At 37.0% G+C, this 14,212-nt stretch overlaps 2 protein-coding genes across 2 annotated transcripts; one reads left to right on the top strand and one right to left on the bottom strand.

Moving 5' to 3' along the window:
* Positions 1–1,380: 1,380 nt before the first annotated feature.
* Positions 1,381–11,155, bottom strand: LOC117391824 (DNA-binding protein RFX7-like). The gene is made up of 9 exons (XM_033989749.2): positions 10,794–11,155; positions 9,882–9,915; positions 8,161–8,246; positions 7,954–8,076; positions 7,004–7,120; positions 6,615–6,699; positions 6,320–6,527; positions 5,936–6,210; positions 1,381–5,575 (listed from the first exon to the last, which is right to left on the bottom strand). Exons 1-9 carry the CDS (start codon positions 11,009–11,011, stop codon positions 2,534–2,536), a joined length of 4,188 nt encoding a protein of 1,395 aa, XP_033845640.1. The 5' UTR covers positions 11,012–11,155; the 3' UTR covers positions 1,381–2,533.
* Positions 10,926–14,194, top strand: tex9 (testis expressed 9). The gene is made up of 12 exons (XM_055221012.1): positions 10,926–10,965; positions 11,932–12,047; positions 12,136–12,199; positions 12,268–12,347; positions 12,425–12,470; positions 12,547–12,614; positions 12,680–12,834; positions 12,959–13,041; positions 13,148–13,321; positions 13,397–13,531; positions 13,885–14,019; positions 14,089–14,194. Exons 2-12 carry the CDS (start codon positions 11,965–11,967, stop codon positions 14,164–14,166), a joined length of 1,101 nt encoding a protein of 366 aa, XP_055076987.1. The 5' UTR covers positions 10,926–10,965; positions 11,932–11,964; the 3' UTR covers positions 14,167–14,194.
* The last annotated feature ends 18 nt before the right edge of the window (positions 14,195–14,212 follow it).

The following is a 14,212-nucleotide window of genomic DNA, read 5'->3' as shown; positions in this document are numbered from 1 at the left end:
ATCAAGTGACCAAATTGTATATAATTTTATATGGAAAAATCATATACATTATTTACGAAAATCAGTCTTTATGAACTCCTATGAAAAAGGAGGACTGAATTTTCTCGATTTTACAACCCTATATAATATATTTAAACTAAATTGGATTAAATACAATTTTAAAAATCCAGCCTCCATCTGGAATATATTTCCTCACTACATCTTTTCAAATTTGGGTGGTCTTTCTACTCCTTTGCAATTATAATGTGGACAAAATCCCAGTAAAAGTCTCAGCATTTCACAGGCAGACTCTTTTGGCATGGGCACTACATACAAACATAATTTCTCTCCTCATATTTTTTTATTTGTAATAGTATTATACAAAAACAAATCATTATTTTATCCTAACATTATTTTATCCTAATCATCCTCCTGGAGGGTCAGCTCTTTGACAGCCATGGACATTTACTGAGGTGAATGAATTTAATTTGAAATACAACCTGCTGTAACTCCTCGAGAATATGCTATTGTTTTTTATGTTGTGACCAAAGAAATATTGAAACTATTTCAAAATACTGTCATTGATAAAAATATGTGCTCACTGACTGTAACTAACACCACCGTAGTCAGAATCAGTTTTACTCCTGTCTGTAAGAATAATCGAAAAATACGTGCTCTGTTACAACAAGATGTTATCTCTGTGCCCTTTGCAGTTTTTACTGGAGAAAATTTGTCCCTGATACTATTTGGCAAAAAGGATGAACTTTGAACCAAACGCTTGTGATAAATAATAAGATGAGAGATGTCTCCTTTAAACTAATACATAGAATTTACCTTACTAATGAATTTATGCGAAAATATATTAAAACAATTGACCCTAACTGCACTTTTTGTAAAGAATACCCCGAAACGATAAGTCATCTTTTTGAAAATGCATTATTACAAAAACTTTTTGGAATGACAAAAGCTTTTTGGAAAGAGAATACAAATCAAAAGAGTCTACATTAAAATTTAAAAGTAACATACTAAAATTTGAGCATATGTACATGATAACAACTTGGAGACAAATTTAAAAAAAAAGGCAATTCATTTAATTATTATATTTGGCTAATTTTATATTCACCAAAGTAAATTTTCCTGTACATCTATGTTTTTTTCTTGTTTTAATCAAGCAATTTGAGTTCTACCTTTCCACTATTTCCAAAAGCTTAAACAAAAAAGCCATATTGACATATGAACGTTGTTTGTCTTTAAACATCTTTGTACAATGTAAGTGGAACTGTTTAAGCTTTTCTTTTTTTCTTTTTTAAAAATCTTACAGTTACTTTAAATAATACCAAATACAAAAAATTAAAACTAAGTAACATAGCTTTCTTTAAAGAAAAAAAACACTTTATTTGCTTTAAAAACACATGAAACCAAGACCCTTAATTAAATCTTTACAGATCATAGCAACAAAATACCAGGCTACAAATGAGATTACAGAAGGCCTAGCCCATGTTGTTTTGCTGAATTACTAACATGAAGGGAAACATAACATTTCACACAAACAGTTCGGAAGAAAATGCAGAATAATCAGGAAGACTTTAGCCTATTCATTGCATAAATTTGCATAAACACCAGAAACATCTAGCCATTGCTCTACTTTTAACCAACCAACCATAGTGCCAATTGTTATTGTAAATACTGATTATTGTCAAACATTATTTTGAAAATATGATTTATAACATAAAAATAAATATATTTTTGTCTGTACAAATAGGCTACAGTGGCTTACTGTAAAAGCAGTAGGCTAGGCCTAAAACAAATCCAAGTTTATGTAATAAAGGTAGTATAAGCACTAAAGCTAACATGTGTTATGGCTTTCACTAGAAGAGAGTACAAATCAAACAAAGTGAGTCAACATTTAAATTTAAAAGTAACATGTTATGACTCATTAGCTGTACCATTCCAATTCCAACAGTATTTGGCAATGACAGTGCAAATGCACGTTTGTACATTATTCTTTGGTTCGCAGGGTTCAACTACATTAACATGATTATTTTATTATTACCATATTAATTATCTCTAGGACATCATTTTGGTCTAAATCCACAGTGCAGATTGCATTTTAAAAAGGGACAATAAGGATTGTCAGGCAAGGCAGGGTATTTTGCTATTGACAAACACTACATTTTGAACATATTCGTTGTCTAAATCTGATGCATTTAACAAGTGACATAGATTTGGAATTTAAACTTGCATACAATTCATTGCATAAGAAACTTCAAAATTTAACTTACATGGTTTTAAAAGTGCAGATACCCAACATATGGGTTGATTTAAATGCTATTCTGAGTCTTTCTTTTTACCTACTGGCCATAAAAAAAACAAATTATGTACTGTTGTTTTAAATGCATAGCTTTACAAGATCTACACTGATAAAATGACCAGCATTTTATACAGATTGACACAAATTTAAGCTTAGGCTGGTACACTTTTAAAATGTGATGCAATACAAATTACAAACAACTATAAATACTAATTAACAAAAAATGATCAAAACTAATTACGTTCAACCCATCAGACCAACAGCTGAATGGTCTTTACTCTCAAACCACTCCAGTCCACCAGAGTGAGCTGTGTCACTGCTGATCTGCTGATACACTGCGGTATTGACTAGTCCATCTGGAGTTTCACTTAAATACTGCTCTTGTTGATGATTTGGGTCAAATAGAAGGTTTGTTTCAAGGTCGTTGATGCTGCTGGAGAGATCCGATGTCATTCTAAGTTCATGGGGGAAGTTTGCTCCTGTGTTTAAGTCCTGCTTGACACTGCTGGCAGTAATGTGGTTTTGTGGGACCAGATCTGTGACAGTGCAGCTGAAATTGTCCTGCATTATTGTTGCTGGTATCTGCTGCTGAGACTGAGCCCTTGTTAACTGTATATTGCTTTTATTGCTGTCAAAAATTGGCGATTCGTTAACTGTGTTTTGGGAGGAGTCTGATGACAAGAGGTGGTGGTCACTGCAGGAGATGTTCGGGTCAGATTCAAGTATCTGGCTGAGGTTCATGCAGGCACTGTAGCTGGATGGTAAATTATTCATTCCAAGACCTCGCATAGTCTCATCATGAGACCTCTCCAGCTTGTTCAGGAGCACAGTGCCCAGGTGTTTGGTGCTGGATGGCTGGCCTTGTGGTGGCATTTCCTGAGTTTGCATCATGACATTGAGTGGCACAGAACGACTTCTTTGTGCCATGCAACTGACTGCAATATTTGACTGATTGTTGGAAAATAAATTAAATACTTCCGGAGTTATAGGTGAGTTAAAGGGAGACAGGACTGAACGCGGGGTGTTCGAAATGGCACTATTTCCAATATTGACACTTAAGTTTCTTTGATGTACAGCAGGACTTACACTCCTACATCGAAAAGATGTTGAGTGGGCGTTGGCTTTATTATCAAGAGGAGCAGGCACAGCAAAGCCCTCCTGTTTGCTCATATTTGCCATGCTTGCTACCTGCTGCTGCACTGGAGAAATAGGGGTCAAACGGCCAAAAGTGTTTTCCTGGTGCCTTGCATGTGGAACAGCAAAAGCATGAGGTTTTTGAAAGTGGCTGTCTATTAATCCTTGATAGCTAGGTACAATGCCCATTCCACTATTTGACTTTGTTATACTACTACTGCTGTTGTTGTAGCTATTATTCATCCACTCCAGTCTAGTCTTGTCTGGGTGTGTAGCCATTGGTCTCTGCATGGGCTTTACGGGGCTGCTCATAACATTGATGTTATCATGAAAAGCAGTGTTGTTGGAGTTGATAGGAGTAAATGCAAAAGGATTCCTGCACTCAACTGGACTGGGCGGGACAGTGCTGCTGCAGTTTGAGAGTGGAGTTCCCACAGGGGTGTGACGGCTACTCCCAAGGGCACTGTCCACAGGTGTTGTCGAGGCCATGCGTGAACAGGGACTATCCCCAGGTAGGACTTGGGCTCCTCCAATCATTTCTGCCGTGGGAGTGGGTGTAGGTGTGGGTGTCTGAGTTTGAATGGGGTTGCAATGATTACTTGTGGCTTGGTAACAAGGATTCATGGTCTGATAAGTGGCAGTCATGTTGTCTTGGATCCCAGGTTGTTGGCATTGTAGAGAATGGCAATTTTCAAAGTCTTTGAGGTTAAGTTTCATCTGCTCCTCCATCTGCACTAACTCCTCCACAATACTATCCTGTGTCACATCATCATCAAAGGAAAAATAGTCAATATCTGGTTGCATGGTGACAGAATTTGTTGAAATATCTTGGTTAAAAAAGTGCACATTTTCAGTAGCAGTGTGTGTTTGCAAAGGATAGATTGTTTGAGGACCATCAATGCTCTCGCTTGAATTTGAAAACGAAATGTTGCTTGCTGGCTGGCTTACATTATGTATTTGATGTTGCTGTAGCGATGCATGATTGGGTGAAGTGATACCTTCCATAACAAGGGAATTTTTTCTTTGCATTGAACCCTCTGTTTTAGCTAAAGAGTAAAAGCTATTGCCTCTTAAAGAGGAAGCATGGGTGTAACTCTGGGAAGTCATAGTGGAATTCATTTTTATCTCAACTTCCCTGCTCACTGGAGCGCTTTCCGGGCGAGTGGGGATTTCATGTCTGTTAGTCAGCGTAGCTCTTATACCACTTTCAGGATCAGTAGACCCCTCGATCATGTGCTTTGGCACAAAGAACCGCTTGCTTGGAGATATGTTACAGCTGTCTGGGCTGATGCCTGGTCGTTTCCTTATGTTCTTTGGTGATATAACATTTCCTTTTACAAATGACATATTCCTGCTTCCTCCAGGTAATTGTGTAATGCTGATCTTCATTGAGGAAGAAGGGCTTGTATTGTGAGAAGAAAATGTTGCAAGATCAAGATTATTTTTACTTTTGGTGAGGTTTGCCACAGTGACAGTGCTTAAAGAAGGCTTCTCGTGGCAGTTACTGAATGCCATTTCATCTACTCCAAAAAGCTTCTTTGTTTGTGGTATAGGTACACTGGCAGCACGCTGTTTAGCCTCTCCAGATGGATAAGCAAAACACCTTTGGCTGCTTTCATGAATGGCTTCAACTTCCATTTCAACGTCAATGTTATTGCTATCTGCAGCCTGTTGTTGCATTGTCACAGGTCCCAGAATGGGGACAGTGGAAGCACTTCTCATAGTTTTTTGACTAGGTCTGCATTCTTCTGCAGGGCTGCTGATACCCGCCGATGCTGGCCTGAAAGTAGCACTGGTGAGAGAGGTGGTAGTAGTATAACTGTTAGGTGCCAGAGATATTGATGTCATGTTGACTAAACTAACAGGACTAACGTGGCAGGTCGTCATCACAGTTTTGATTGGGCTGTGTGCGAGGATCATTGTTGAAGGTGAGCGGAGAGAAATAGTAGATGTAGATAATGGTTTTGGAAGAATTTGTGGATATCGCTGTCGTCCTGACCCTGCTGAACTGAAGGCAACATTTTGGGAGGATTTGAGACTCTGCTTTACAGTTGAAATCGACTGGTTTACCATGTGGAAATTAAGTGGAAGTACTTTGCTCTCCTTTGGAGCAGCTGGGCTTGGGGAAATTAATGGCCTACACGTTTGAGTCTAGGAGATACAAAAAAAGATAATAAATCAAAGTCTGACACATCTGACAGAGAATTTTTATGTAGTATAAATATGGAGCTTAACAGTGGCCTGTTCGGAACTATATTTCTCATTCATTTTTCCTATAGACTATAGAAAAATTCCATTAAAAGTTTGAAAGCTTTGTGGCAACTAATGGCCACAAGACCTATAATTTCATTTAAAATAATTTCTGAAACGTTATAATAAGTTAAGTTAAGTTATTAAAGCATTTTGCTGAATCTTGCATTTTAAATGTGTTTTTTGAGCTTTAAGTCCCGAACTGGAGCAGGCGGTCACTGTTGAGTTCCATTGGGTTACAAATGTTTGTTTCTTTCTCACCATAATGGGGCTTGGAACAGTTGCTACCATTATGCCTACAGGTGGCTGAGGTGAAAGAGTGGTAGGATCATTACACAGAATGGTCTCTTGTTGGTTTGGGTCCTCTCCGGGAGTTGGTGAGTGCAGTTTCAATTCTTGTTGCTTTCTCTGTATCTTCCTTTGAAGCTGCTGCTTTGCATCAACAGAAGGGGGCGACAGTGTTGTAACTTGAGATTGAAACGTGTTCATGTCTGCAGCTGGAACAAAAGCTGAGAGAGACTGAGGAGTCCTCCTCTCTGTTGACAAGAGTTGTGGACGAAAAATTAGATCATGCAGTAATATGTGTCTACCACCAGATGACACTATTAGTCCTTTAGTCTAGTCTATATTGATCAGCCGCCTTACCTGTTGCAGTTTCAGTCATTATAGTAAGGGCTGCCAAAGACTTGTTGCTTATGTAGTGACTGCTGACAAGGAAACGAGCCAAGTCTTCCACTGCATCAAACTGACGTTTTAACACTTTTTGGGCCCATTCACAGACAAGATCACAAGCTGCAAAGCGCATTTCTTCTTTTATGCCACTCATGTGTGCAGGAGAGTCAAGTATGTCACACTGTAGTTTGAAACAGAATTGGAAACAAAATGCATTAACAATAATTCATTATCAAACAAAAAAATGTACCTAAAGTCAAATTCTCACCCCTTCTCCGGGTTTGTTTAAATCTAGACTTGGTAAAGATGGGACATGAACAACTGGTCTCTTCCTTAGACCACTGTAGCAATATGTAAAATTCTGTCAAGGTAAATATTGATGATAAAGCTTTCTGTTTGTACAATGTATTGACAATTAACTTTTGTAACTTTTTAGTAACGTATAATGCATTTCACACTCTTAAGTAAAAACAGAGGTCATAGTCACATTGAGTCCCCTCTGAGGCTCCATGATACTGCGTCCAAAGTAGAGAGGACTTTATTTCATTTCACATCTATATTTAGAGAGCAGCTTATGAGCTGCAACAGCAGATGGTGGAGACCAGAGACATAGCCTGACTATTACAGTTCATTCAAGTAAATTTGACTGAAGGATATTTTGATTTTCCTCTCATGCCAAGTCGACGAGCTTTCATATTTGGAAAGACATTTTTCATCATTTTCCCAAAGTCTGCAGCACTCAAAGGGTGGTAATTGAGGTTGTCACAGAAACTCCTGAAAAAATAAATGGAGAAATAAATGGATACATTAGGAAACATACATGTGTTTAACATGATTTAGAGCTGGAAAATGTAAAACTCATCATTAAAGTAAAAAAAAAAAAGTTGTGATATGTGAACAAATGTTGCTGTAAGCCATTTATTGTCAGACTATTGGCATATTTTTATGAGCTGTTAAAGTGTGAATAACTTATTTTTTAATTACTCACATTTTTAGGTCAGAATTTATAATGTTACAAAATAAAGTAGTAAATAATTAGGTAACCTTTTTTTCTCTTTTTTAAGTTTTTGCCCCCTTTGTTTAATTTCCAGTATTAAGTTGTTGCATAAGTCATTAGGGGCATTTCAATTGCTCTCTCAGACTTTCCATTCTAATATTACCAACACTTGCTGCACTATAATTCCCAAGCCTGCAGCATCTATTTTTACTGGCATTACAGCTGACTGCACCAACAGAAGAAAGTCAAACATAAAGGGGGCTGTAGTACTGACGCATTTTACAAAATATGTTGCTTAGTGTGTTTCTCTTTAGCTATATATGCTCAACTAGTTCAATCAAATGAACTAAATTATCATTATCATTATTATTATATCATGTCAGGGTTTTAATACTTTCACTAGATCAAATGGTACTCAATAAGACTGTTTCCATTTGGTTTTCAAACAGTGGACTAAAAGACATGACTTGAAAAAATCCAACTACATCGTTCATGCTCAATCAAAAGTCATGGGAAGATGTGTTAAAAGTTTTATCAGGTACTGCATGGATTATAGCTTGGTCAAACTATGCCCGGACATATCTCTTTTACACCTATTGTTTTTACGTACTTGTACTCGTCATAGACTTCTTGCTTTGGAAGAGAAGTCTCTGGAAACTCCTCCAAATGATTACGAATCCAGTTGAATGCATGTGTCTGCTGTGTGCGACTTGAAGAAAGGGCAGCCTGGTCACTGCGAAAAGATACGGTTATATAAAGATTTCAATCATTATATACAAGAACTCAACTTGTGAAGGGGTTAATGCAAGATAATTACCATTTCTCTGAGGTGTTGCAGGGACCAGAAGGCAGCTTGAGGTAGAGGTAGAGTTTTTCAATATCTGAGAACTTCTCAACATCTTGCTATTAAAGAGGGGCCAAAAAGAACTAAAATTACAATTTACAAATGCAAATGACATGGGTAAAAATTAAGGCCTAGAACAAAAAGACTAAACTGCCATCTGACAGGGATGGTCAGGCAATTCCTAACGTTATTATTTATCAAATTTTGATAAACTGTTACATATTAGCGCAGCTGGGTGATTACATTCCTTTTTTCCATCAAAATCAGTCAACTGCGGACAGTTATTTTACATTATTAAAATAATTTTGTGGATTATAGAAGGATTTAATAACAATATAACTCAGAGGCCGGTAAATCAATTATAGGCTGATTCTTTTGTAGATTTATTCTAAAGGGCTGCAAGTTCAATATATAGTCATGACAGTGCTGCTTACATCATGTAATTTTGTTTTTTGCCAGATTGATTAGATTGTGTATAATCCAACTGAGTGATCAGACAACTATATTGAGTAGAGAAGGCCAATATTTCTGCTATTGTTTCTGTTACTAAATTAATTTTCATTATCAGCCCTAAAGCTTCAGCAGAGGTCAATATTTTGTTCAGGCCAACCTGACAAAAGGAAATAGGTTGAGCTGTTTGAACACTTTGATGCAGCATATGGAGAAAGAGACTGCACTAAATGTGGCGACAAAGCTGTTTTAGTTTGTAAGGAAACAGTGCAGTAGAGGATGTCTAAAAATCATTGCAAGATAATACTTTTCTAACCAAGACATATATTGAAAAGACAAGATTTTTATTTTGTCTTTGAGATCATTATACATATCATTACATTACATGATGGACTGACAAACATATTGCATTGATAGCTATGTGATTGTTAGCTGCCCAAAGGCACGTAGTGACTGCAGACAGATACTCAGGGCCAGACGTGCTCTCAATGTGCAAGGCGCTGTGTGTAAGGTGAACTCCAGGGATCTGCTATTAACCCTTCAGCGAGGACAGCTCAGCATTGGGTTATACAGATGCATCTACACACTGCCAGCACATGCTTTCATTCATAAATATTCACCCTTTCAATTTGCTAAGAATAAATCATATTCTCTTCATCCTTTCTAATTTGGTTTCTTCATTGTTAGGGAGACATAGGTTAGCAAGAGCTAGAGATAACATGCATTTAGCTTCTTAGTCACGAGGAGTGGGAGTAAAACACATAATTCTTATTAATAGCTGCTGTCATTTTTTGAACAGGAAAATTAATTAGGTCCTTGGCTGCATTTCAAATGTAATCATACAAAAACCTTTTAAATAATTCAATGGACATCTTTGGCCTTTTTGGCAATGCTTTCAGTGTTCTTGGCCTGTCAAAGCTTATATGTTACTATGTCATTTCCTACGTACAATTTCAGCTTTTAACGTAATTCACCTTGAACACACTATGCAGACTAAAACGGTAATAATGTTACAGTCTCTCTATACACTTTGTATGCTGTAGAGAAACAGATCTGAAGAAAGTGCTGACAGAGACAATACAGAGAGATATGTTGGTCTTACAAAACCTTACAAAACACAAACATTATGATTATTGCAACTTTTACTTGCAATAATCAGAGGCAACATATAGATTTCCTTTTTGCAATTTGGTTAAACAATCAATAATCATAAACTACCATCAAGGTGATAACTTGGCACTTACCAGAATAATTTCCACTTTGGACTGTACAGATTTGCTGCAAAATATAAAGAACAAATTAGTATGTGAGTGAAACATGATCACTTGTGTCTAAAGTGTATTTATTTATAAAGCAGGGGAATGTTTGGCATGAGCTGACCCTCCCTCTAACATCTCTCAGGTCATGTAACCACCATCAAGAACACATGTTGTCATATGTAAAAAATGAGCCAGGCATAGAGTTGACATTGTCTTGAAAACAGTGTCAATGTTGCTTATAACCTGGTATTAACTGTGTACAAACTGGATGGATCATAAACGGGTTAAGCTTATTTAAAATTACACTGCAACAGTTACAAAGCCCATATCCTTGAATAACGTCTTCAGGTCTAATTGCTAATCTGCAAACAGGTCAGACGTTTGTTGACTATGAGACAGAAGGCTGGTGGGTTATACTCAGTAGCACAGTGGCTGGGAATCAGGAGAGGACTCTAGGCTAAGCCATGGCAAGAACAGTTCTCTTTAATTCACTGTTACCAGGGGACAAGGATTGCCTAGGACTTTATTAAGCTGCTTGTGAGGCAGGTTTGGAAGGTACACTGAAATACACCTGAGACCAATGCTTTTACATTTAAAGCCAATGAGATGTTAATTATTTCAAATGGCATTCTGGAGAGATTTGTAGATTCTACGTTCTTGCAGGCCTATCATTCACTTGAAATATACAGTGTTGTTCTAACAAATCAAATTGAAAAACGTGTTGTTGTTTTTTTCTGTTCTTATGTAGGGCTAATAAACAACAACAACTAATACTACTACTACTACTACTACTACTACTACTAATAATAATAATAATAATAACAATAGTAATAGTAATAATAATAGTAATAGTAATAGTAACAGTAATATAGTTATAATACGGCTCATCTGTCTCACCAGATGGAGTTCTTGATCCTGATTTGCAGAGCACTGGCTTCGGCGCTCTGCAGCCCTGGAAGCAGTCCCGGGACGATGCTGGGGGTACCAGCCGCCCCCCTCCCCACCTGCAGCAGCTGAGAGTCCGTCTCGTAGGTCTCGGACATCACAACGGGCCTTGGAGTCGGGCGGGGTAAGCGCAACGGCACTGGACACTGGCGAACAGGGTTAAAAAACATGTGCCGAAGGACGCGGCGATGCTAACGGGACAGAAACGCGCCCTGTTGTTGTCCTCTCAACCTTCAGCATTGCTTAGTTAGTCCAAGTTCAAGCAAGCAAAATTCTATGCAATAAAATATAAACACGCATCAAGTATATGCAAAAAAAAAGAAAAATCCAGGATGAGTTTTATAGCTCAGAGTCTGTTACTATGAAAACGCCCATTGTGCGCTCCGGTGTGGTCGGTGGCTCACGGTGTAAGATTTGCTGCATGTGCATGGCTGTGGTGTAGTGTAGTAGCTGCTGAATACACGCATGCGCAAACAAGCCGCCTTAGAATTAAAAACAACACGCCATCGCGCTGCGTTTCAGCCTGTCCATCGACTTACTGGGCCCATTTTTATTGTAAATATATGCTTATGACTTATGGATGTATGACCGAGTACAGGTTTTGGGAAAACTTCGGTGAAAAACCACTTATTACCTCATTAAAGTAGGGTTGTTGACTATTTAAATACCGATACTTTACCATATTTCCACCAAAACATTTTTGTCAATTTTCTTTAAGCCAATAACCGACTTCCGTATTACAACTTAATGGTTAGCCGTTGCTAAGCAACCACTCGCGCGTCTTTGTTCCGCTCATGGTTCTGTTCTGCCATGGCTGAAAGAAGTTCACAAAGAAAGACGACCACAGCTTCTATTTCGCAGGTCTGTCCTTAAATTTGTGTTTCTTTGACATAGATTGACTTGTGCATTACTTAAAAGTATTTTTCAAAAATATAAGCTAGCCTGCCTCTCAAAACATTAAGAGGGTGGAAGGTAGGCCTATAACGTTAAAGGTAACTTAAACTAGCCATGGGCTGAGAGGTGTATACTATTACACAATTAGCGCTACAGTTAAATATAGACTTTGACTATGTATAATTATTTGCATTAGGCCAAGAAATCATTTGGGAAAAAGTCAGAGAGAATGAAAATACTTGAAGCGAGATCTACCACTGGATCAACCACCACACCCGATGATGATCTGCTTGCAAAGGAAGAGCATTACAAGTAAGACATAATCACACAGACAGAAATATCATGTCATGTTTTCTAATGCTCTGTTCTATCTAAATGTTCTATTAAAATTATTTTGAAGAATTTTAAATGCAGAACTAGAAGCTAAAACTGCAGATTTAGTCAGACAGACCGAGCTTCTTATGGTAAGAGTTGCTGTGATTTACTTTAAGGTAAAGGCAGATATCAACTGACAACCTTTTGTAATTTTTAGAAAGAACAAAATGAAGTTTTGTCAAAGCCCTTGTCTACTCTCCAGCTCAGAGACCTTGAGGATGATGACGATGATGCCAGGTAATAAAGAAAAAAAGACTGACATCAAAATGATAACTAATAATTTAGTAATTTTGTATTTCACTGCACTGTTACAGAATAGTGGCACCATTACAAGACAGTAGTCAGAAGCCTTATGTTAAGGTAACTTTAGTAAACGTATGTTTTTTCTTTTTGAATGCATCTTCCCTCTTTTTTGAGTGTGTATTTTTCTTTGGAGGTGAAAACTAAGCAACAGACCATTCTAAAAGCCATTCATACTGGAAAACAATCCAAAGATAAAACAAAGTAAGTAATTTCACTCAAAATTAAAATACATTCACACATATATTTTTAAAATGATTTTATTATAGAAGCCCTGAGATGTCATCTGTAAACTATTTGGTTGCTTTGGAAGAAGCAGCTGATTCATTTTTATCAAAGACAATGCAAAACATGGAAGAAAAGATGGATGAAGAACACAGTGTGAAGGCAGATATACCTTTTCCTGGAGATACAGTGGCATCTGGTATGTTTATTACTAAAGATTTTTCAGTTTGACTTTTTTCATTGTTACATCCGTAACTGCACATACACCATGTGCCGTACATTTAAGTTTTATGTCATGATTATGTGTTATCTGTGTATTTCAGATACTCAAATACGAGTGTTGAAGGCAAAACTACGGATTATGCAAGAAGAATTGGATCATCTAACCAGTGAATATTATAAGAAGGTACACACAGCACCATATACAAAAAAACAAAATCCTATTTTTATAAACCAATAGTGTTCAAGTTGATAAAACTATGACTATAACTATAATTGTTCTTTTCTGGAAGGATGATGAAAATATTAGACTCAATGCCAAAATTAAAGAGCTTGAGGAGGACAGGGCTAGGCTACAGAAGTCAGAAAGTATCCTGCAGACACAAATTGAGAAGCACAAAGCTTTGGTTGAGACATCTGCAAAAAAGTGTGAAGGACTGCAATTGCATGTAGCTGAGTTGAATAAGGTTTGTACTCTAGTTAAAAAGACACAATAAAGGTGCATGTATATATTGTGCTAAATACACCAAATGTGCTTATAGGAAATGGAAAATCTTCATAGATCCAGCAAACAGGCTGCAGCTCTCCATAACACTGTGGAGATTCGCCTCAATAGAGCTACGGAGGAAACACAAAAACTTAAGTGCGAACTCAGCAAGATGAAACAGATGAGCAAGGTAAACTGAGTATTTATATGGAGTCAAAACCTTTATATTTTTACTCTATACTGTATTGACCACTAAAGAGTGCTTTGTCCAAAAATAAAATAATATAATGCTTTGGTATTCAAAATATCAAATTTAAGTAAATCCAGGTACACCCAAACATGAAACCAGTAAATTAAAACATAGTTGACGGTAATAAAATCGAACGTATATCTCAATTACAAAGGTGCTTGGTGAATGCCGGTACCAAGTGGTTATAGACAATTCTTTTAAAAATGTTCACAACACCCATACAATGTTATTGATTGTAACCACAAACTTAATAGCCTTGCATATTTTATTGTTACTTTATGTTCTTTGAATAGGACAAAATTGATGAAGAACACCAAAGCAAAGTAAGCCTACTTGCAGAAAACAAAAACCTAAAAAAACAGAAAGCAGAACTCATTGTGGGCTTCAAGAAACAGATCAAACTAATTGATATTCTCAAACGACAGAAGGTAAGTTTCTTTACTGCAACCAGAAACCAGTTAACATTTATACAATTTCCCCTTTTCCCTCCGAAATAGATGCATTTTGAGGCTGCCAAGCTTTTATCCTTCACGGAAGAAGAATTCTTGAAAGCACTTGATTGGGGAGAGACATAGTATATTTAATAAATGTTTATTTTGTGTCATTATGAGTAAAGTTGCT

The sequence above is a fragment of the Periophthalmus magnuspinnatus genome, chromosome 3, assembly GCF_009829125.3.
Source record: "Periophthalmus magnuspinnatus isolate fPerMag1 chromosome 3, fPerMag1.2.pri, whole genome shotgun sequence".
NCBI lineage: Eukaryota > Metazoa > Chordata > Actinopteri > Gobiiformes > Gobiidae > Periophthalmus > Periophthalmus magnuspinnatus.
The sequence above is the reverse complement of the archived record's forward strand: the minus strand, read 5'-3'. Positions and strand labels throughout refer to the sequence as shown.